The sequence below is a fragment of the Caenorhabditis briggsae genome, assembly GCF_000004555.2.
Source record: "Caenorhabditis briggsae complete genome, chrII, whole genome shotgun sequence".
In the NCBI taxonomy this organism is placed as follows: Eukaryota; Metazoa; Nematoda; class Chromadorea; order Rhabditida; family Rhabditidae; genus Caenorhabditis; species Caenorhabditis briggsae.
Window position 1 is genome coordinate 8,954,328 of NC_013486.2, and position 22,106 is coordinate 8,976,433.

The 22,106-nt window shown below is 39.1% G+C and overlaps 6 protein-coding genes across 6 annotated transcripts; 3 read left to right on the top strand and 3 right to left on the bottom strand.

Annotated features, from left to right (window-relative positions):
- Nucleotides 1–1,603: 1,603 nt before the first annotated feature.
- On the top strand, nucleotides 1,604–5,725 carry CBG25616 (the record flags this gene model as incomplete). The annotated part of the gene is made up of 7 exons (XM_045242448.1): nucleotides 1,604–1,666; nucleotides 1,716–4,624; nucleotides 4,672–4,759; nucleotides 5,196–5,282; nucleotides 5,329–5,400; nucleotides 5,451–5,543; nucleotides 5,591–5,725. 7 exons carry the CDS (start codon nucleotides 1,604–1,606, stop codon nucleotides 5,723–5,725), a joined length of 3,447 nt encoding a protein of 1,148 aa, XP_045098152.1.
- A 2,027-nt stretch (nucleotides 5,726–7,752) lies between these two features.
- Nucleotides 7,753–8,811, bottom strand: CBG02734 (the record flags this gene model as incomplete). The annotated part of the gene is made up of 4 exons (XM_002630946.1): nucleotides 7,753–7,991; nucleotides 8,039–8,241; nucleotides 8,435–8,591; nucleotides 8,667–8,811. 4 exons carry the CDS (start codon nucleotides 8,809–8,811, stop codon nucleotides 7,753–7,755), a joined length of 744 nt encoding a protein of 247 aa, XP_002630992.1.
- Nucleotides 8,812–13,221: 4,410 nt separating this feature from the next.
- On the top strand, nucleotides 13,222–17,147 carry CBG02733 (the record flags this gene model as incomplete). The annotated part of the gene is made up of 6 exons (XM_045242450.1): nucleotides 13,222–13,326; nucleotides 13,371–13,502; nucleotides 13,550–15,446; nucleotides 15,650–16,884; nucleotides 16,929–17,018; nucleotides 17,067–17,147. The coding sequence occupies 6 exons, from the start codon at nucleotides 13,222–13,224 to the stop codon at nucleotides 17,145–17,147; spliced, it is 3,540 nt and encodes a 1,179-aa protein (XP_045092219.1).
- A 106-nt stretch (nucleotides 17,148–17,253) lies between these two features.
- Nucleotides 17,254–17,801, bottom strand: CBG02732 (the record flags this gene model as incomplete). The annotated part of the gene is made up of 3 exons (XM_002630944.1): nucleotides 17,254–17,396; nucleotides 17,445–17,637; nucleotides 17,682–17,801. The coding sequence occupies 3 exons, from the start codon at nucleotides 17,799–17,801 to the stop codon at nucleotides 17,254–17,256; spliced, it is 456 nt and encodes a 151-aa protein (XP_002630990.1).
- An 839-nt stretch (nucleotides 17,802–18,640) lies between these two features.
- Cbr-stip-1 lies at nucleotides 18,641–21,351 on the top strand (the record flags this gene model as incomplete). The annotated part of the gene is made up of 5 exons (XM_002630943.2): nucleotides 18,641–18,752; nucleotides 18,849–18,912; nucleotides 18,961–20,773; nucleotides 20,823–20,946; nucleotides 20,993–21,351. 5 exons carry the CDS (start codon nucleotides 18,641–18,643, stop codon nucleotides 21,349–21,351), a joined length of 2,472 nt encoding a protein of 823 aa, XP_002630989.2.
- Nucleotides 21,352–21,587: 236 nt separating this feature from the next.
- On the bottom strand, nucleotides 21,588–21,986 carry CBG02730 (the record flags this gene model as incomplete). The annotated part of the gene is made up of 2 exons (XM_002630942.1): nucleotides 21,588–21,785; nucleotides 21,885–21,986. 2 exons carry the CDS (start codon nucleotides 21,984–21,986, stop codon nucleotides 21,588–21,590), a joined length of 300 nt encoding a protein of 99 aa, XP_002630988.1.
- Between the last annotated feature and the right edge of the window lie 120 nt (nucleotides 21,987–22,106).

Genomic DNA, 22,106 nt, shown 5'->3' on the forward strand with positions numbered 1-22,106 from the left:
CGGAAAAGGTGATAATCAGTGGGTGCCAGGTCCGGGGAATACGGTGGATGAGTAGGAACTTCAATTCCGAGGGACTGGAGCTTACTGCGGGTCTTCAAATATGTGTGTGGTTTGGCGTTGTCGTGCAAAAGTATAATCTTCGAGCTTCTCGGGCGGTGAGAGCGGTAAGCATGAAGTACATTATCCATTTGAGAACAGTAGACATTAGAGTTAATAGTAGTGGAGTCCGGAAGGAGCTCGCGGTAAATCACTCCAGCACTGTCCCGCCAAATNGAAAGCATTATCCCGGCGGGCTTGTCATTCCACAAGTTTTGAAAATTTAAAAAAAAAATAAGGGGGGACCCTTATGTGATTTTTTTCGAGTTTTTTTTTGATATTTTTTTGATCAAACAGTCAAACAATCCAAAAACACACAAAATAATGGAGAAAATTGTATAGAGAGCTCAAAATTTGGCTCAAAATGACAAAATTTTTGCTACCGGGCCTTCCGGGCCGGGCCCGTGCCTTGAAAATTTCCTCAGGCCCGGGCTTTGGCGGGCCGGCCCGGAATTTTACAAGTATGCTTTTCGCATGTTTTCCAGAACCTTCTCGAACTTAGATCGTTTGATTGATATAGGACACCCATGGGATGTCCTAATCCCAATCGCCTTCATTCCTTTTTTAGTTGTCCTAATCTGCACCGACAAAAAGCTCGTATTTTCGTCTCAAATTCGAGTATTCAAGAAATCTTATATTTCTGAATTGTGTCAACTGGACCTTGCTTCGGCCGAACGGCTGGTAGTTTAATAAATCGATTGAGCAAAAAATGTATAGGGATTTTTATCCAGAATATCCAATCTACCGTTCAGGGCATTAAGATATACAAAAACATATTTTTCAGTTGATCTTGGCCATTTTCAGAAGTCTGGAGCTCGGCTGTCAAAGTATCAGACTGAGAAAATTTTCGAGTGTGTGAAACAGACCTAGATTGGAAACTTTGCATTTACACAACTTTTTGAAAATTTCTAGTTTTTCAGCTATTTGCTATTTCTGTAGGAAACCTGCTTTTTTACCGCTTTCAGTACAAAATCTGGAAAAAGGGGTGTCTTTCAAAAGTCGACAAATAACTGAAAAACTAGGAATTTCCAAAAAATTCTGGAAATGCAAAGTTTCCAATCTGGGGTTTTTTCATAACCTCGAATATTTTCAAATTGATCGGTCACTTGATAGCCGAGCTCCGGGCTCTTGAAAACAGTCAAAATGGCCGATAATCCACTGAAGAAATACGTTTTTTGATATCTTATTGACCGGTACTGTAGTTAAATTTCAAAAAATAACTTTTAATCTCGAAAACATTAGATTTCAAAAAATTCGTGCTTCACGCTTGACAAGCCAAAGATTTTTATGGGAGATCAAATTTATGGGAGATCAAAAACTCGTGCAAAATGAAATAAAAGATGCTCATTTATTGATTTTAACCCGTTTTTGCAAAACTAATATAATACTTTCAGTTTTCTAGGTCTTTGTTGTTTTGTGTATTTTTCAATTCTATGAATTCAAAAAACCTAACTACAACTTCTTTTCAAAACATTTCTTCTTATCACAAACTATTTTTTCAGGAGTGATGGAAGTCCAGATAGATCATTCAATTGGCATCGAAAAAATCAAAAAGCTTTTGGTCTCATGTGTAAGTTTTGAAAATTATTCACTTATTCAAACATTTGCTTAATTTTCAGAAAGAGATGGGAATCTCAAGAGCATGCGTTGGTCCTAGTAAAGCATTGCTACAAATTGGCCTGAAAGAAGTCGTAGGAATCGACATCACTACGAAAAATCAAGAAAAACATAGATATGAGATAAAAAAGATCAAACTATCGAGTCTTGATGTGCAAACCGGAAAGATGGAAAACGTTCTTTGCAATGCTTGGTGTAAAATTGAGAAACCTGAAGACGTCAAAACCTCCGTGAACGCTTATTCTAAAAAAACTGGGAGCATTGAAGCTACAGTAGCCACCGAAACATGGGTTAGCGAGCAACAATCTTTTCGAATCGCTTCGATTGCTGCTAATTTCAATCCCGAAACCAAAAATGTGCCATCCTCGATTTTTCAACGTTCAGAAGACAACCCAATAGACTTGGATGCCGCCGAAGATCTTATGCTTCCTTCGAGTTCTGTCGTATCTCCCGAAAAACGTCAGCAACCGAATTGGAAGAGTCCTTCGATAGTGGAAGGTAGTCCAGATGAAAAGACGGGGAAAACTCGTTCTCTGCCAGACTCTGGAACCCGCTACAGTAGTATATCCCCAAAATCAGCATTCTCCGAAGGCTTCGTACCAAAATCACCGACCTTCGGCCCCGATCAAGAAGAGTATTCAAGAAGCATCACGGAAAAGGAAATTGAGGAAAACATGTTCATGAGTTACAACAAGATGACAGTTGAAGAGATTAGCGGACCAATTGGGACGTGCCGAATTGATGAGCGGATTTTCGGTAGATCCCCTGAAACAACGATGATTCAAGTAAGTCAAACTGCAGCTGAACGACCCATGGAGGTTCACGAGAATGAAGAAACGGATTCTGACAACAGGACAAGGTCCCAATCTTCGAAAGTCATCGATCCAAATGAGAAGAAAAAGTCAAACATGACAGATAATGAACAGTCAATTCCAATGATGCAAACTCCACAACGTTCCAAACCACTCATGAAATACCAAGCGCTTTCCATATTGGACAATGTTCTCAAAACACCTCCACCGATTGTTGCGCCGATGTTACCACCACCTGAGGTTATGCAAGATATAGCTGCAGTTGTTCAAAAAGGAATGGCAGATGGTACTGCCCGTCGACTGAATGAGTATGATTATCCTGAGCCTCCGTTTGATGACTCTAAGAAAGAGAAAACTCCTGATAGGATGCCTCATTTGACACCCCATGATAAGCCCCGAAAAGTGACGCCACAACGGCCATCTCAAGTTAACAGGAGTATTTTCCAAGACGGTCGGTCTCCGGTTCCAGGAATACCAAATGATCCAGTGACCGAAGAAGAGCTAGAAGCGTTACGTGCTAGACATTCTACTGATAAATCGACTGAATCAGGTGCAATTCCAATATCAAAGACATCTACCGAGTACCCTTCTCCTCTTTCTCTACCTGCACCAAGAGCATCAAACGATTTCACGACGCCTGTTGCTCGACCACAAGGGTCCCAGTCTGCTACTTCTTCCGAAAAAGCTCAAACAACCCGAGGAGCGGATACAGCTAATCCACCCGGGACATCTGCTCCTAGAAAACAGCCTCCGGTGCCGCCCCAGATTTATCCGTATGTGAGGGTGGACCCGAAGCATTTGCCACCTGGCCAAAAGGTTCCTAGCACGCCTCCCCGACGTAATGAAACCTCTTCTGTGGATATCGGAACAGATTCACCCGTAGAAGATTCAGCAGCAATTCGCGAGAGGATGCATAGGAAAAGAAGAACGATTGGAAATGAAGCACTAGGTGGAGATTCAGGACCTTTGGATCGATCTAGAATTCCACCACACCGATTGACACCTCAACAGCTTCAACAACTCCATCTAAAAATTACGGCTCGAAAAATGCAAGCTCTTCATGGTGCGCCTCATGGTTTTCAAATGATGGTTTTTCCGAATGGAAAGCCAGTTTCCCAAGAAGAATTGCTCGCATTACAACACCAACACATGATGAGAGTCGCACAGCATGGAGATCCCAGAATGATGCAATATCCAATGAAGATGCTTCAAAGACCACCAGACCCAAAACATCCACAAGGTCATCCTCCAGGTCATCATCAACATTTCCGAAGATCAGCACACTTTCCGGGTTATCCTCCAACCATGATTGGACCTAACGGACTTCCAGTTCATCCACAGTTCGCCGGACCAATGCCACCACAGTTCTCAGGACAAGTTCATATAACACCCGAATATGAAGAATATATAAATCGGTACCATTTCCAACGATATCTTCGGAAGAAGAAAGAATATGAGCAAATGGTTCGGGAGCATCAGATTGCGAAAGGAATAGTACCTCCCGCTGAAGAAATTGGCAGTCCGGAATCTGCTCACAGAGAGAACCAACATCAAATAGGGAAAACAGATGACCAAAACGCTTCTGCATCGAAAAGTGTGGAGCAACCTGATGAGAGCTCTGCTAAACTGGCAGTTCGATCAACTGTTCGACATCCATATTTGGTTGTGAAGTCACCAGTTCCACTTAGAGGATCCGCTCCGTCCAATCTTCGCACATCCGACGCTTCTCAAAGACATGATGAGCCAAGCGAACCACCAAACCGTTCAGAGCCTGAACGAGTAGCTGATTCTGAAAAGTCTTCAGAAGCAACGAATGAAAAGGATAAGCAGAAGACTGTGATCGAGTGCATAACACTCAGTGATGATGATGAAGTGACACCAGGAGAAGTCGGCCACGACACCTCGCCAGGGGAACCAGTTGATCGTAAGCCAACCCAGGACGAACTCGCTATAAGAGATCCACAAAATTCGACAACCTCAGATTCCAACAGTGGTGAGCCGGCAGCCAAAAGAGCGCGTATCGAAACCGAAGATCATGGTTCTGGAGAAAGGGAGTGGACTCTTGAGGATGAAGTCAGAGGAAGAGAAGAATTTAGAAAGTGGGTTTATTTGAAAATTTGGGAAAATGTAGAGAAACTATTTTCAGGCAACAACACAGACATTCATTGGGAAATGTTCGACCAAATATGACTGAACAAAGAGTAATGTCTCGTAGATCGGATCAAGCGACTGTGGTGAGTCTCTGAAAAACATTTTATCAGTTAACAGACTTTTGCTATTTATAGAGATACTAATTCTACAGTAAATAAACCGTATTTGCTCTAGTAGAAGCCCACTCTTTACGTACACTTTGAGCTCAATTATCTCAATTTCTATAAGAGTTATGAAAATGTTCAAATAGATAAAATGTTGGTGATAATATGACAAACCTTTCATTAATTGACAGATTTTACTTATCTCTTATAGAAATTGAGATAATTGAGCTCAAAGGGCAAGTATAAGATGACCTTCTATGATATTAGAGTGTTTTTATCATTAAAGTTCAGAAAATATCCAACTGCAAAAGTGAGCTCTAATTTTTATCAATGTTTCCTCAAGTACCAGAAAATCCCACATAACTTCACCAACCAAACTTGTCTATCACACCAATTGAACATTACCTATTTTCAGGCCCCTGTTGTTCATCCCGGAAACGCCAATCGTCAATTTTACCCACGCGGACATCACTACGAACAATCAACCTACTTCAAAACAGCGGTAACTATATATTCTCCCCATGTTTCTTATATCTTAAAGTTTTCAGAACGTTGGCTATGGTGTAGGAAAGAAGAGTCCTAAGAAAAGAAGCCGATTCAGCTGGAATCCTATTGAAAAAGTGAGTCATCATTCAAACACCCCAGGGTGTTCCTAAAAACTTTTTTTCAGAAAACTCTGAAACGTCATTGGGTAAGAGGAACCTACAAAACTCCTGAACAAATTAAGAAAATAGCCGAAGAATTGAATCGGGATGAGGGAAGAGTGAGTTTCTATTCGAACACTTCAAGTTCAACTGAATATTTTTCTAGGTCAGAGTCTTCTACGACAATCAAGTCAAACGGAGAAGGATAGCTGAGAATAAAGCGGTGGATATGTCCGGAATACGTCCAAATCCAGGAGGAGAAGAAGATGAAGATGAGGATATGGATGACTTCGAGATGTGAGAATAAAAATGTATAGCTGGAATTGGATCCAGTGAATTAATGAAATTCACTTTCCTCGGGTTTTTTTATTCTTTCCGGTTAATAAAAATAATTATTCCGGTAGGACATATATTATCCGGATTTTTTCCTTGTCTCACTAGTCTCAGTTTCTCTAATCCCTGGTTCATTTTTCCTCTTCTTCACTGGTACCTTTACTCATCCTTGATCTGTTCAGCTTTCGGTATCAACGTCTAGAAATCTTTTTCGCGTGTAATGTCAGCTCAAACTTAGTGCTTTAAATTTTTTAAATAACTTTAATATTCTAAATTAGTTTTTATATCAGTTTCAATTAAAAAATTCAATTATAATTTCATTAAACTATCAAATTTCAGTATATGTACCTGTATGTAATATTTTGCTCTAACTATTTTTTTCTATTTATCGAAACTTCTAGTTTAAATCGTATACTCTTTTTCTCACTTATTTAGCTTTATTTAGATCAATATTATTTTTTTCACTAATAAATTCAATAATCCCGTTTCGTCTTAATTTCTTATCTTATTTTCCCCTTTTTTCTGTATATGTGTCATTCCTTCAATTCGTGTCATTCTAACTCTTTGTCATAACCCAAAACGTGTCATCACCCCTCACAACATTTTCCCGAAAACAATAACTTCAAATTTACATGTATTTCCATCAATTGTCTTAATTTTTCCTTCCTATATTCGCGATTTTTTCCACACAACGTTCGAAAAAATGAATTGTTTTTCTCGAAAAACCTACTGTTTTTTGGATGAATTTTCCAGGATTTCAGCCGGAACTGGCCGGGATTATTGCTTCAAAAGTTGAAGAGGAGATCTAAAAATAAACATTTTAAAAATTAAACTTCGAACATATATGATCTAGAGCTTCAAAATGAAGCCTTGAAATTGACATGAAAGGCTCTAAAAATTGAAAATTGAAACAACTTGAAAACAGAGCTCTGAAGCTTCAATTTAAAAAATTCAGCTGAGAAACTGAGTTTAACAACGAAGCTTAAAATAGAGCTCTGAAAACAAATGTGAAGCTTAAAAAATGAGAATTCAGAATTAATATTTTGATACTTATTTTGAAAAAACTTAGCTCAAAATGGAGATCTGAAAATTATTGTCGAATTTAAAAAAGTGGGACCTGAGAATTCGAAAGGCGTAGCTTTTTTGATCTTCGAAAAAGTGCGGAAAAATGTAATATTTCAGACTTTTGCCTCGTTCGAGCTACTTTCGAAATTAAGTTCGGATTTTCGATGAAAAACAGATTCTAGAGATGCTAGCGATCATTTTCATACCAATATCTAAATTTTTTCCAGAAAATCCCACTGAATTCACAGAAATAAGTTTCGTTTACTACTGTAGTGATTTTGAGGCAAGACCTCGAAAATTGCCCGCGAAATTTTCCAGGTCCCAATTTTTTTAATTCGACTTAACGATTAAGCTGAAAATGAAGCTCTGAAATGTAGCTGCAAAAATTGAATTGCGAAATTTAAGCTTGAAAAGTGAGCTGTTTTAAAATTGAGCTATACATAAGCTTTAAATATTAGGCTTCCGATGGACAACTAGAAATTAATATTCAAAGATGAAGCTTCAAAGATGGAGCTTCGAAACAAAAGTTTGAGCTATCAAGCTCAAATTAAGCTATCAAGCTCAAACGAGTTTAAATACTAAAACTTTTCCCGTAATGAATAAAGAAAATTCAAAATTTCAATATATTTTCAAAAATTAATCACTCTTTTCTATTCTTGCTCCATTCCTTCAAAACAATCTTTTTTCGATCTTTTTCAATCCCATTCTTTAAAAATAAATTACATCCTTAAGGCTTTCTACATTTTAAAAAGTTTTTATTATTTGAAAATCAAAAAATGACAGACACATGAAAACGGAACAAGAAGGAATGGAAGATAAGAAAAGTAACAGAATTACAAGTAGAATCAGACAAGAGCAGTAGAAAGTAGAAGTAGAAAACGCGTTTTCAGTCAATTAGCATTGAGATCCCATATAGAATTTCTTTTTGTTTTAAAACATCTTTTTGGATGAGGTGTAGGAGTGGCCTTCGTGGGGACCGCCTTCGACCATACACTCGCTGCACATTGACCTTTGTTCAGAAGAGCAATCAGATTCGGTACACACGAAGAACAGTCTCTGGTCTTTGTGAGTGCTGCAGAAATAAGGACCAGTTGATTTTGTTTTGTAGACTTGCGACTCGTTGATTAGTTGAATTAAAGCGAAGTTCTTTGGAAGACTATTAATATTTCCTGAAATAATTGAAGATTGAGCCCAACTTCAAACCACCAAAACTTACCATAGACCGCTGTTGACGTTCTATCCACTGGACAAATTATGAACTGATTTTTGTTTGGAATCATCAAATGTTGGCAACAACGTTGGCACAAGGTATGTCCACACTCCTTAATAACTCTTGGAACTCTTGCTTTATTATCGAATGATGCGTAACAAATCTGACACTCGATGATTGCACTTAAAGGAAGCTCTGGTGATTTACATCTGAAACTAATGCTTGTTATAGATCTGTCCAATGCGCCTCAATATGTTTTTTTTTAATTTCAGCTTATTTGTTGATATCCTTAGAAAACTATTGTCTCAAAATTTGAACGATGTAAATAACACCCCCCATGAAACGCAATTTGTTTCATTACTAATGACTAGGACCGAAAGTAACTGTAAGACTAAACATTACCTTTCATAGTCTGTTTTGAATTCCACAGGGATCGTTTTGATTTCGGTGCCAGTGTCAACGGTGACAAAGTAGTTGCCGTATGGACTCATTGGATATCCGATGGTTTTAATGACGACGTCGAATCCTTCTTGAGAACTGAGACATTTAGTTAGAATACCTGAAAACTTATATTGTTTCATTCTTTATTGAAACTCTTTATTGAAACTGTTTCATTCTTTTATAAACAACTTACTCTGATCACACACGCTGAACACATCTGGGTGACTTGACTTAATAAGTAAAGAAACAAACAGGGATGATGAATTCCGTATAGGAAGTGTGTATGTTGACCCGATTGAGTCTTTTAGTATGACTTTTGAACAATCGAAGTCCAACATACTGTTGCAATTGATGGGAGGAAGAGCGATGGGATTTATGAATGAAGTGATTGGAAATGAAAGAAGACGTTAGGATGGGTTGTTGGGGGCGGATCGAACGTTGAGTCTCGCAGCACACCTGGTTTCTGAATTTTGATCTTCTGGGAAGAAGAACGTCGCATATCCTCTGAACGTTGTGACGAGGTGAAGGAGTAACGTGACTATGTGCAATAAAATTGTGTGTATGCGCACTGTATAACTGAAGGTAGTCTTTCTAGTTGTGGGAAAATTATTTGGAGAGATGGTCGATTTACAATGGAGGGCAATGATAGTGTTGTTTTATATCGGATGGGGCAACTGTGATGGATCTAGAATTGGGTGTGGGGCTGGACTTTAGGAAAGAAACATCAGATTTTGAAGAATAGTTTTAGATGTAGCGGTGGTACTAAGGATGAGAACTCGGAGAATTAAAACTGCAAAGAACTGAACGTATGAGAACTGGTACGAAAATAACTCATTTGCATGAGAACTAGCGAAATAAAAACTGATAAAGTGAGGACTGAACTTGACAAGTGAGAACTTGTTTAAGGGCTCTATATGTTTAAGGAACATCCAGTGTTTGCGAGATTTCCAATCGGTGAGTTTCATAGATTCGAATCAAGTTTACTACTTTTTCAGACTTCACGCTGGAGAGAGAAATTGATTTGGATGAGGAACTCAATCTGATCTTCGGGAGTTCGTAAATTGTGTTCTATTATTAATTGAAGGAGAATTCCCAATAATCTGTTGATATGTCTTCTTGTAATTCTGCTACGGTTTTCTTTGTTTTTCCTTTTGTTTCTTGTTTCATTATAATGCGCTATTTCTCTTATGCTATTCCAATAACATAAATGTTTTTTAAGAAGGAGGACTTGAAGCCTATCAATAAGTAAACCTGTGGAACAAAAGATAGGAGCGATCCCCTCGCCATTTATCGTTTTCATCGAAAACTCTGTCCTCTTTTTTTCACATAAAGTGCATAAAAACTTTTAATATTCTCACTATTCTCTTTTATATATTTTTCCACAAATAAAATATGAATAGATATATACACATGATTCGAGTTTTGAATACTTTTTTTCTACCACACTATTTACATACGTCTTTGGTCGGTTTTTGTGGCAATCGTGAATATACAATTTGGAAGTTTTGGAGAATGGTCCTGTGGTTTTGGAAAGGATCTTACTTGGCTCAAAGGTTCATAAATTTAAAAGTCCCCAAAGTTTAAAATTGCTCACCCGGAGGGGCCCTAACTTTTATCTTTGAACCGATTTTTCTCGGTTCCTGTCAAAGATACAAAAAAGTTTTAAACTGATAAATTGTTCATTGTAACGTCGAAAACATTTTATCAGTTGACAAATTTTCGACATCTCGCATAAAAGCCAGAAAAATTAGCCGAAATGTGACATTTTGGGGGCTATTGCTTTTGGGGGGGGGGGGGGATTCCTATTGCAGGTTTCACGGTATCAAACTACAAGGATATCAGTGAAAAACAGTGAACCTTACAACGTAGTGAAAGGTTCACTTCAGTTCAACGTAGTGCGTAGTGAAGAGAAGGAGAGGGCGAAATCGACCGAAAAATTTCAGACGAAGATTTTCAGCTTCCTGGTGGGTTATGACCTAGATTTTTTCGTCATCGTGTTGCGGATATCTCAAACTATCAGTACTGAAATTTTTAGAAAATTCTCAACGCCCCTCTGAAAACACTTCCCTTGTTAGACTGTTCAAAAAATTATTTGGAACTTAGCTGCTTCATCTGAAAATTTCAATAAAAATATTTTTTTCAAAAACTTTTTTTTACCATTTTTGTTCAGAAATTTTTAAAACGAACTTTTTATGTCGTCCCACCTTATTAATCTGTTTTTTTTTCAGTTCCAACCAAATTTAAATTTTTTCTTTTGGCTGCCAGGCTTGATCTCTAGCTTAGTCACATACGTTTGATAAAAACTCCCTTTTGATTTTGAAACACATTAAAAGCTAGAATACATTGAAAAGTTCGTGTTCCTTCCTTTTCAACACGGAAATCATGAGACTGTTTAATCTGAATGCCATATAAACCAAAGTAACTCTCAAACAGAGTATAAAGAACACATGTTCTTATCACAAAGAGTCCGAATGAATGACCAAACATGTTAACGTCAAAATAAGCTTTTGATAAGAGGAACACCCCATAACTTTCGCTCTCCAAAAATGTTTCTCTTTCATCACCCAAACAACAAATTTCACCCCCTTCTCTTCCATCTTCTGAGTCAACAAAAACCCCGCCACTCCCCATACTCCTTTTTCATTCTTATTCCATATTTTTGTGTGACTCAGAAACACCCCACCTTTCTTTTTCGACTTCTCCTTCTGCTTATTCCAAATCATTCTTCAGTTCCGGTGAAATATTTTAGTAGACGTTAGTCTTAGAGTTTTGGGTCATCTCTTGGTCGAGAGAGATCGTCCGAAATGACTAATAAAGCCGAAAAGTTGACAAAACAGGCGATGCAGTCAATGGGTGCGCTCATGCTCACGTTTTGACTCATACTGTTCTTGCAAAAACGAATCGGTTTTAAGAAGAAAATATGACAAATTCTAATATTCTCCTTTTGATTTTTTAAAAATGATTTTTAAAATGAAAATCTGAATTTCTAAATTTCTAAATTTCTAAATTTCTAAATTTCTAAATTTCTAAATTTCTAAATTTCTAAATTTCTAAATTTCTAAATTTCTAAATTTCTAAATTTCTAAATTTCTAAATTTCTAAATTTCTAAATTTCTAAATTTCTAAATTTCTAAATTTCTAAATTTCTAAATTTCTAAATTTCTAAATTTCTAACTTTCTAACCTTCTAAATTTCTAACCTTCTGAATTTCTGAATTTCCGAATTTCTGAATTTCCGAATTTCTGAATTTCTGAATTTCTGAATTTCTGAATTTCTGAATTTCTGAATTTCTGAATTTCTGAATTTCTGAATTTCTGAATTTCTGAATTTCTGAATTTCTGAATTTCTGAATTTCTGAATTTCTGAATTTCTGAATTTCTGAATTTCTGAATTTCTGAATTTCTGAATTTCTGAATTTCTGAATTTCTGAATTTCTGAATTTCTGAATTTCTGAATTTCTGAATTTCTGAATTTCTGAATTTCTGAATTTCTGAATTTCTGAATTTCTGAATTTCTGAATTTCTGAATTTCTGAATTTCTGAATTTCTGAATTTCTGAATTTCTGAATTTCCGAATGTCGGGAATTCCTAAATTCCCATTTTCTGAAAATTTTGAAAAAATCTCAAATCCCCATTTCCTGAAATTCTCAGACTGGAAGTTTGAAAATTTGAAAGTGGGAAATTCGAAAATTTGGAAAGTCATCAGGTTTAAGATTTTCCAATAATGATGCTTTGATTATGAGAAAACCAAATTCTAAGTATTCTAAATTCTTATAATCTCAGATTCTGAAATTGAATGATTTAAGATTCTAAAGCGGCTTCAAAATAATCTTTATTCAAAATCATCCAACTCATTTAAAACATTCAAATCAACAGAAGAAAAGAACAAAGTTTTTGTTGATGTGTTCCCAAATTCTTTCCCACCTCCACAACATATAAATATATATCTTGCGCGGCGTCTCCATACCGCTTTTTTTCTGTATACGGTTTCCGCTTGGCTATATCTTTGTGTCTCTTCTCCTACGACACTATTTTTCTCTGGATTTAGTTTTTTGTCTCGAAATCGAGTCGATGGATCAGGACTGTATGTGTGTGAAAATGAACATGTCAATCAGATAATTTACTCAGTTTTCCACGGTTTCGGTTTCTCGTTTTTCCAAGCCTGTCACTTTGAATCCGCCTCATTTAAATTTGTATTAATTAGTTCACAACATTTCCGAATTTTCCTCCAAAATTTTGAATAACTTCTCTGTATAATCCCGCTAAATTTTTGACACATGTTCCCCTCTGTGCCATAGCCTGTCAAAAATTTTTGAATGCATAACTTTTTTTCCGCAAAAGCTCATAAAATCCATCTCCAGTTTGCGGAATTGTAAAAACGATTCGGAAACCACAAGACCCATCATATTTTTCATACTTTTTAGTTCTCCCAATACCAACCTCGTGTTTATTTTCTCACTCACAAAAATATAAACTCTCTCAATACAATAAAGAATCATAAAAATGGAGTGAGTCAAGAAGACGAAAACTTTCAAAATGTTGTTATTCTAACTTTGTATTTGTTTTAGGTTGCTTTTTGTGGAAAAAAAAATTGAGAGTTTGTGTATGTGTCATCTTTGACGACACTCAATCATCTGCAAACTTTTGGATTCTATAAAATTTCTCAGTTGGTTTCAAAGTATGAGCATTCTAGAATCTTCTTACTTTCAATTCACTCTGCCTGTATACATCATTCTTTACATTTTTCAGATGGGACACAGTCAATCCTATGACCTTCGGAATCCAGAAACCGGCGAGAAAAACACAGTTCGAGGAGTCAGAAGAGTCAGCAAAGAGCATCAAACTGATGGATTGGTAAGGCAAATCTTAATTTTTTGACATCCATCTAATTTTTCCAGCCACCCACAGATAGCTCGGATCCTTATGATCATCGAGAGGAGGAGCTGCGAGAGAGAATCCGTCGTGAGCAGCTACGAAAAAGAGAGGAGGAGCTAGAAACGTTGAGAATCAAGAAGCACGAAGGTCGAGAGGTATTGACCTATGACATCATTCTGAGTCAATCTATAAACTATTACAGCCTATCATTGACGCCTATCGCCAGGACCACACGCCTCCACCAGTCATCTACGACGAGTTCAATCACTACGATTCGCTGAAACATCCAAGTCCCGTGGACCGAGATTCCTATTCCAAACTGCATCGAAGAGCTGAAATCAACGAAGGACGTCGGGTCTCCATCCCGACCGCCGTCACTCGATACGACCAGGTTCCTGCTGATCCTTCCCCGGAACTTCCTCGTCGTCAGGAAGTCCCTGTGTCCAACTACCGAGAGATCCCAGTCGAAACTCCAGACTATCCAAACCGGACTTCAGTCTTCAACGGAAGACTTTCGCCACTGCCACGTCAACAAGAAGTAGATCCACACCCAATGTCACGCTACATTCCACCAATGAGTCCAAGGTATGATGGAGAAACTCAGTATACGAGAACCACCAAGAAAACCACCTACACCATTTCCAAGGGAGTAATTCCTAGATATGAAGATCCCGTAGTTCTTAGAAAACAGACTAGAGTTATGAGTCCTCACTATTTTAGTACATCCAATCTTCATAGAAATGATGAGCTCCCCAAACTATCTGAAACACTTCCAGCATCTCGTCCTAAATCCACCTACTTCTATGATTCCAATCAGTACGATAGTCGTAGACCATCTTCCACGTATTCCAAGGGTTCCCAACTCCCAAAGTATCACGAGATCCCTACTAGGTACACAAAGAGCACAGAAATCCGTAGAGAGATAATGACAAATCCTAGTGGCTACCATACAATCTCCCGATCTTCAAAGCTTCCAAAGTATGATGAGGTTCCTCAGAGCACAATGTACTCAAGAGCGTCTTCTACCACTTCTAAAAATTCTGAAACCGTCCCCAGAAGCCCTAGCTTGCGTTGTCTCCATTGTCCGATACATTGTGATGACGTCCCAGTTCAGAAAAGCCCTCGTTCAATTACCCCAACTCCTAGTCGTGTTCGTTATATTCCTATCCAAACCTCTCCTCCAGTTCCAAAGACCCCGATCCATCTTACCACTCGTCAACAAGAAGTTCCTAGGGTCCCATTGAACCTGACCGTCCCGAAATCTCGTGTCTCTCGTGTGATTCCAGTTCATGTAGTTTCTGATGATTCTCGTTCCGAAAGTCCAGCTAGTGTTATGTACTCGTTTTCGTCTAAAAAGACTTCTTCGATTTATCAACCTCCAGTAAACCGAGAGATAGCAAAACCGAGAGACGAAACTCCGATCTACCGAACCAATCCACCTCCACCAGTGGTCCGAGAGATTCCTGTGGTGACTCCCAAACCAAGGACACAAGTGGTCAATCAAGGAACCCAGCCTATGGATAAGATCACAATGAAAACGATTCCCAGGAAGAACGTATCCTCGATTCAGCCCAGAAAACTAGAAAAGCTTTACTTTACCAGAGACATCCCGAGAGTCCCACTGAGTCAGGTTATCAGATACCCTGTCTACAGTTATCCTCCATCGGAGAGCGATGAATCGGACTATGTCATCATTCCATTTTCGAAACAGCCTTCCCCTCCACGTAGAGAATCTCCCGTTCAGGTTACCCTTCTCCAGGATGAGGTTCCTAGAACTCCTCTAGCTAGAAGACCAATTCAAAGTAAACCTCCTTCTCCAAAACTCTCTCCGCCTCGTAGTCCAGCTCCTAAACTCTATCTAACTCCAATCGTTCCAGAAGTTCCCCATTCTCCTTTGTCTCGTTATGTTCATAGATACAGTTACCCGCCGACGGCAGTCTCTCGTACTGTTGTTCCAGTTCCACCTCATAAATCATCTTCTTCTATAACTCCCACACCATTGTATCTAACCAGTAAGTATCCAGAAGTTCCGAAAGCTCCATTATACGATCATGTGGCTCAACCCATCCGTCGAACTCCGATCTATCGTACTCCTTCAAGTTCTACAGTTTCAACTCCTCAAGTTTCTCCTAGACCAAGTCCCCCAATGACTTCTCCAAAGATCTACCTTACTAGAAGAGCATCGGAAGTTCCCCGATTCCCCTAGATGACTATGTAGCTAGACCCAGAACTCCGGAAACGATTGTTGTTGGTGGATTAGTCCGTTCTACGCCTAGTCCTCCGATAAGTGTACGGTATTCAGATGAGAGAAAAACACCGCTGGATCACTACATTCGGAAACCAATCCAGAAAGAAAATCTGACTCGTTATGATGAAGACCTTCGGAAGACACCTCTTGAAAACTACATTCGGAGCAAATCTGCAAGCCCAATTCCTTCTGAGGTGACCATCGGAACGACTACATCCTCACCATCGAGAATCCATCAGACTAACTATGAGAAGGATCTTCGAAAAACTCCACTGGAGAACTATGTGGAGAAGGAAGCCAGAACCTCTCCAGTTCTGTCTCCAAAATTTCACTCAACTCATAGTTCCCGTTCCAGTAGATCCTCTTCTATTAGTATTCCTCCTGCTGTCACTCGTACTATTACACCCGCCTACCGATCCCCGATCAGTCTACCCAAACTGCATCTAACCCGCCGTCACTCTGACATTCCATCTTGTCCTCTAGACCGTTTTGTGATTCGTAGTCCTTCCACCCCCATCCTGGATCAACATTCTCCCTCGTCGGAGAACTCTTCCAGAAGATCTTTGGATCCTATCTCTCCAAACTCTTATACCAGGATGCCAGCTAGGCTTCATATCACGAAACGTCAACAGGAAGTTGCTAACACTCCATTGGCTGCTAGACCATCTAACTCTATTTATAGAACTGTTTCATCTCCAGCTGTCTATGGCCAAGTACCGTCTGAAACATCGGCAAAATATGAATCTATCGGCACCCAGACGGTTTCTGGTCGTTATAGAAAAATGCCTCCGAAAATGCACTTGACTGTGCTTGAGCCTGAAGTCCCTAGAGTTGTATACCGTCCAAGACCCGTCAGAAGTAGATCTTCCACCATAATCTCTATCTACAGCATCCCAATCGATGACGAGCCAACGCATCTCTCCGAATTGCACGCCGAGAAACGAATGATTGTTGGAATCGATGAAATCGAGAAGCCAGAGAACGTCACCTACGTCACTGTGGCCACGTCGTCGATTCAGAATCCCGATGAAGCACTCTATCGGTATCCAGAAGTCGGAAGACATCCAGTTTACGTTCTCCCTGCTCAAACGTGTTATGAGAGAGTACCACTGGGGACGAGGAACGAAAAAACTCAATACACCAGAAAATCATCTGATGGTTCTGGGAAAATTCTGACACCGTCTCAGAAGAAGTGCAATGTGGAGCATTGTACACATGTTGAGGTGAATGACGAGGAGGCTCCAGTTGTCGCAAGAAGGAGAATCAGCCAAAACACTGTTAAGGATAAGGTATAAAACTAGGCATCTGTTCTAAACACACTATTTTTCTTCAGGAGAACCACTTGTCAATTTATGTCGATGAAAAAGATATGGAAGATGTCGTCGAGGTCGCTGATTCGTTCGGGAATCGATGCAATATAGAGGTTAAATTCCAATTAAATCTTATTTAGTTACCAGTTCCTTTTTTTCAGACACTTCACTACGATTCCTACATGCCAACGCTTACTCTAATACACCGCCCAGTTGTCAGTTTCTATGACAAGCTTCATTAACTTTTCATCTTTATTAAATGCTTTCAAGACAATATTTAACATTGTTTAATTATAACAATCTGTATAATAAAGAAAAGTGCAATATTCTATGTACAAAAATCGCATATTAATGCTGGAAGTGCTTGGTGATTTCCGACCAGCGGGTTCTGTTGCACTTTTCCTTCTTCACTGGCTTTGGGAACTTTTTCCAGCACTCCACAACGATTTTGTCGCATTCACAGAGAGCTGCTTTGCATCCGGCGTTCTTTTCTGAACAGTTGAACGAATTGAAGATAGTTTTTAAAAAAGTAAGCTTACCAGAGCAAATAGCAGTGGAGTTGATGCACTTCCATGAGTAATCGTCGACATACTCAATCTCTACATCCATGCAAACTTTATTATCAACTGCGGCATCGTAGCACTTGTCATGATGCATACAACAGTCATCAATTCCATCAACTGGCTCATGGGATCCACCAACTCCACACCAGCATCCATAGTTGTTGTAGTGCTGGAAATTTTTTGATATTTTATGCTTCAAACGTTTAGACTCACCAATGCGTTATAATGCAACTCGCACTCTGTAACTTCTTCTAAATTCCAGAGAGCTTTCAAGCGGGGTGTGTTGGATTCGACAGTCGAGATTAATAGAAGAATCACAAGAAGAAGTTTCATCTGGAAATGTGGAACTTTGAATCAAAGTCTTTGAGGAAAAAATTCAGAATTCAACGAGAAACAAGACAGAAAAAGGTCGATTTTGAATTTCCCTCCGAAATTCACACCTGCTAAACAATGCGCGCGCGCGCAATTCCGGAGTGTCGTTGTTTCTTGTTTTTATTCGAAATTCAAAGGTTTTTTCGTTTTCTCCCTGATTTCAACAACTGAAAAGTGAGTCTTCAGAATAGGTTTTGTTTAGGAATATAAACCTAAAATTTGCTCAATAAAAATTCTAATCTGCGACAAAATATCCATTTTAAAACCATTTATAGACGACGAGGATTTAGGAATTTTGATCTAAAGTAATCTATGCTGACTCTATTGTGTATTTTCGGTTAGCAAATAGGGAATAATAAATCACAATCGAACGAAAATTTATAAATACTATTTATTCTAAGAATCGAAAATCGACCGTTTTACTTTGAAAAGCTATATTTTCCGAGTGAGATATTTATGAGTAAATTTCTTTTCAACTTCTGTGAACAATTGAAGTTTTCAAAATGTAAAAAAAAGTTACAATAGCTCGGCAATTGCAAAGAAATTCTTCAGGTCTGTCAGGCATCAACCCACGTGTCTAACTGACCTGAATGCCGTCAGAAAAATCCGAGATCTAATGCACGAGACAGCCCACACAGTGTAAAAAATGATTCATTTCCTCCACTTTTATCTTCTTAAATTTCTCTGCGTTCTCTCTTAGCTAGTACACTTTTTGTTTTGATCTTTTGGTACGAAAAATGTTCAAACCACAACAATGGGACGCCTCCCTTGACAAGTGATTACTCATTCTCAATTTTCAGATGGACGACGACGATGGGCGCGAATCGTTCGAAATTAACGACATGGATTTGGAGTATGCGATGAATCCGGGTGGCAGGCGGCGGTATCAGAATAAGGATCAGGCGACTTATGGTGGGGTGAGATCATGAGGAAGAATCGTCTGACTATTAAAAAAGCATTTGACTCTAGGATTTCTCCGTGGAGACTCAAGTAATAATTGATTTTTAGGTGTCTTTGCTCCGGACCACGACAGCGATGACGATGAGCAGAGTTCAAGCCGAGGGCCTTCAAAGTAAGATTCCACCTAGTTTCTCCATGAATCTAATGTTAGTTTTTTCAGCAAGCGTCAGAAGTACACGGCACCGATGAGTTTCGTCAGCGGAGGCGTGCAATCAGGCTCGAAAGTGGATAAGACAGATCCAGAATCCATCAAAATGGGAACATATTCGTCAAAAGCGGACGATGAGGAAGAAGTTATCGAAATTAACTTCGACAGAAGAACCAAGAAGACCCAGAAAGAGCAAGGAGCACACGTCTTCGCTGGAATGCGTTCATCAGCTACAAAAGGAGCAGCAGACACTGATAAATTTGGTGGTTGGATGAAGCACGGAAAATCGGATGTTATCATGAAAATGATGCAGTCTATGGGATACAAGCAAGGATTTGGTTTGGGAGCAAAAGAGCAAGGTATCGTCGAGCCAGTGACTGCGCAGCTCCGTAAGGGAAGAGGAGCCGTTGGAGCTTATGGTAAAGAAGCATCTTCGGTTGGACCAAAATTCGGAGAATCGGCTGCAGAAGCACAGAAGAGAATGGCGCAAGGTGGAAGCTCTACAGTCCCAGATGAACCGGAGAAGACTGGAATTAAAGTTAAAGGAGGATGGAAGAAGTCGCAGAAAACAAAAACCACGTATAGAACTATCGATGATGTTCTGGAAGAGGGAATGTCGGCGTCACGACCTGCAGCTCATCAGCAATCACAACACTATTCAAATATCAAAGTTATCGATATGACTGGAAAACAGCAAAAGGTATATTCTGGTTATGATTCGTTTTCTATGAAAACTCGATCCGAATACGATACTGTTGATGAAGAAGAGAGAACTGTTTTTGATGTCCCCGAATTGCTGCATAATCTGAATCTTCTTGTCGATTTAACTGAAGAAGGAATTAGAAGAAGTAATCAGCAGTTGATCAGCATTAAAGATCAAACCACTGCTCTGGAATATGACCTTCAAACGATCGACAAAGCGTTGACTACCGAGGAAGAAGAGGCTCAGCATATCAAGGATGTCTTCGAATTGATAGATGGATTCTCTTCTAACCGTTCGCCAACTATGAAAGAATGTCAATCACTTTTCCGTCGTCTTCGTGCAGAATTCCCACATGAGTATCAACTTTATTCACTGGAAACTGTCGCTATTCCTATCGTACTTCCACTCATCCAACGTCATTTTGCCGAATGGAAGCCACTTCAGGCAAAGGAATATGGATGTGAGTTGATTGCAGAATGGAGAGACATTCTGGATGATAGCAAGAATGGAAAGAAGATGACATTCGGACACAATAAGAGCAAAGGGGATGAAATTCGAGCATACGACAGAATCATTTGGGAGGGAATTCTACCATCAATTCGTCGTGCTTGTCTTCAGTGGGATCCACGTACCGAAATGCATGAGATGATTGAACTCGTGGAGCAATGGATTCCTCTAATTTCCTCCTGGATCACAGAGAACATTCTAGAACAGTTGATCATTCCGAAAATTGCAGAAAGAGTGAATGATTGGGATCCGATGACAGATGTAGTTCCAATACACCAATGGTTGGTACCATGGCTCGTCCTTCTCGGAGATCGAATTCAAACTGTCATGCCACCGATCCGCCAAAAGTTATCAAAAGTTCTCAAGCTGTGGAATCCGATGGATAGAAGTGCGATTGCAACATTACGCCCGTGGCAGAATGTCTGGTCCAAAGGGACATTCACAGCATTTGTGGCTCAAAACATCATACCGAAACTGGGTGCTACATTGGATACATTCGAATTGAATCCTGGAATCAATCCAGAATACTTGGAGTGGTCTGCTTGTATGGAATGGTTGGAAATGGTTCATCCTGACGCAATAGCAAACATTGTCACTAAATATTTCTTCCCAAGGGTAAGTTACAGAGTTAAATGATTTCTGAAAATAATTTTTCTATTTCCAGTTCTACGGCGTTCTGTGTCAATGGCTCGATAGCCCTGGTGTCGACTATAATGAAGTGCGTCGGTGGTACGCTGAATGGAAGGATCGAATCCCGCAAGCTATTCTTAATTACCCTACTGTCACTGGTGAGATGCTTTTATTCTGTTCATGGATTCTAATTACGTTTTTCAGAGAATCTCCGTCGCTGCATGATCGCTGTCGGAACTTCAATGCGCGGAGAAAAAGTCAGTGGTCTGGCCGCCGCTCCGATTGCTCCGATGGCTCCAGCCCCATCTGCTCCAATGGCTCAATTCGCGCCGGCTACTCAGCAACTGTCGCTCAAAGAAATCATCGAAATCACTGCTGGAAAGCACGGATTCACTTATCATCCACAGAAAGATCGATTCAAGGATGGACGACAAGTTTTCTGGTTCGGTGCACTTTCGATTTATATGGATTCGGAAATGGTATATGTGATGGATCCGGTGGAATTTGTTTGGCGTTCAACAGGACTCGGTGAGCTGATTCAAATGGCTCAAGGAGCACAATGATAATCTACTGATTTTTAAGATTATATATTTTCATCCTATTCAATAAATTATTTTATACTCTTTCTATCTTGAATCATCATTATTTTTTCAGACTCCGTTCAACTGCGGTTCATTTTTTTACTATTTGTTCATTTTTAATCCATTCATTAGTTATTTAAAATATTTATGACAAAACAAAAAAAAATACTCGTATTAGGCGCTCTATTCGTAATTCAAATAAATAAATATAACACTAATTAACCAAACTGGCGGATTGCTGAGATTTGTGGCATATGATGATCCTCGAAGTCGATTAGTTTTGCGACACTTTCGTCATTATTTGTGAAGTTCTCCGATGGAGAGTATACGTTGAGTTTTTCGGATTTCGTTGTGATCGGCGTGTCGATAGCAACGGCTACTCGTTCCGATGGGAGTTGGACGATCGAACGCGTCGGCTGAAAATCTATATCTTTAATTCATTTTTCAGTATTTAGAGAAGTTAGGTTTCATACTGTATTTTTGAATCCATTTAAAAAATTGAAAGAAAAACATACATGTTTTGGGAATAAATACCAGACGAAGAGTCCCACAACCACTCCCAGCACATGCAAAGATATTGAGATTATCGTGTGCGTTGTGTAGGATAGCGTCCACATTGTGATTTACCTGAAAGAAATCGTCGTTATTGTGATTTGTAAGATTTAGAAATTCTGTAGAAAATATAGAGAAGCCTATAAAGAAAGCAGCGTTTGTAATCTATGGTTGTGTTGTCGTCG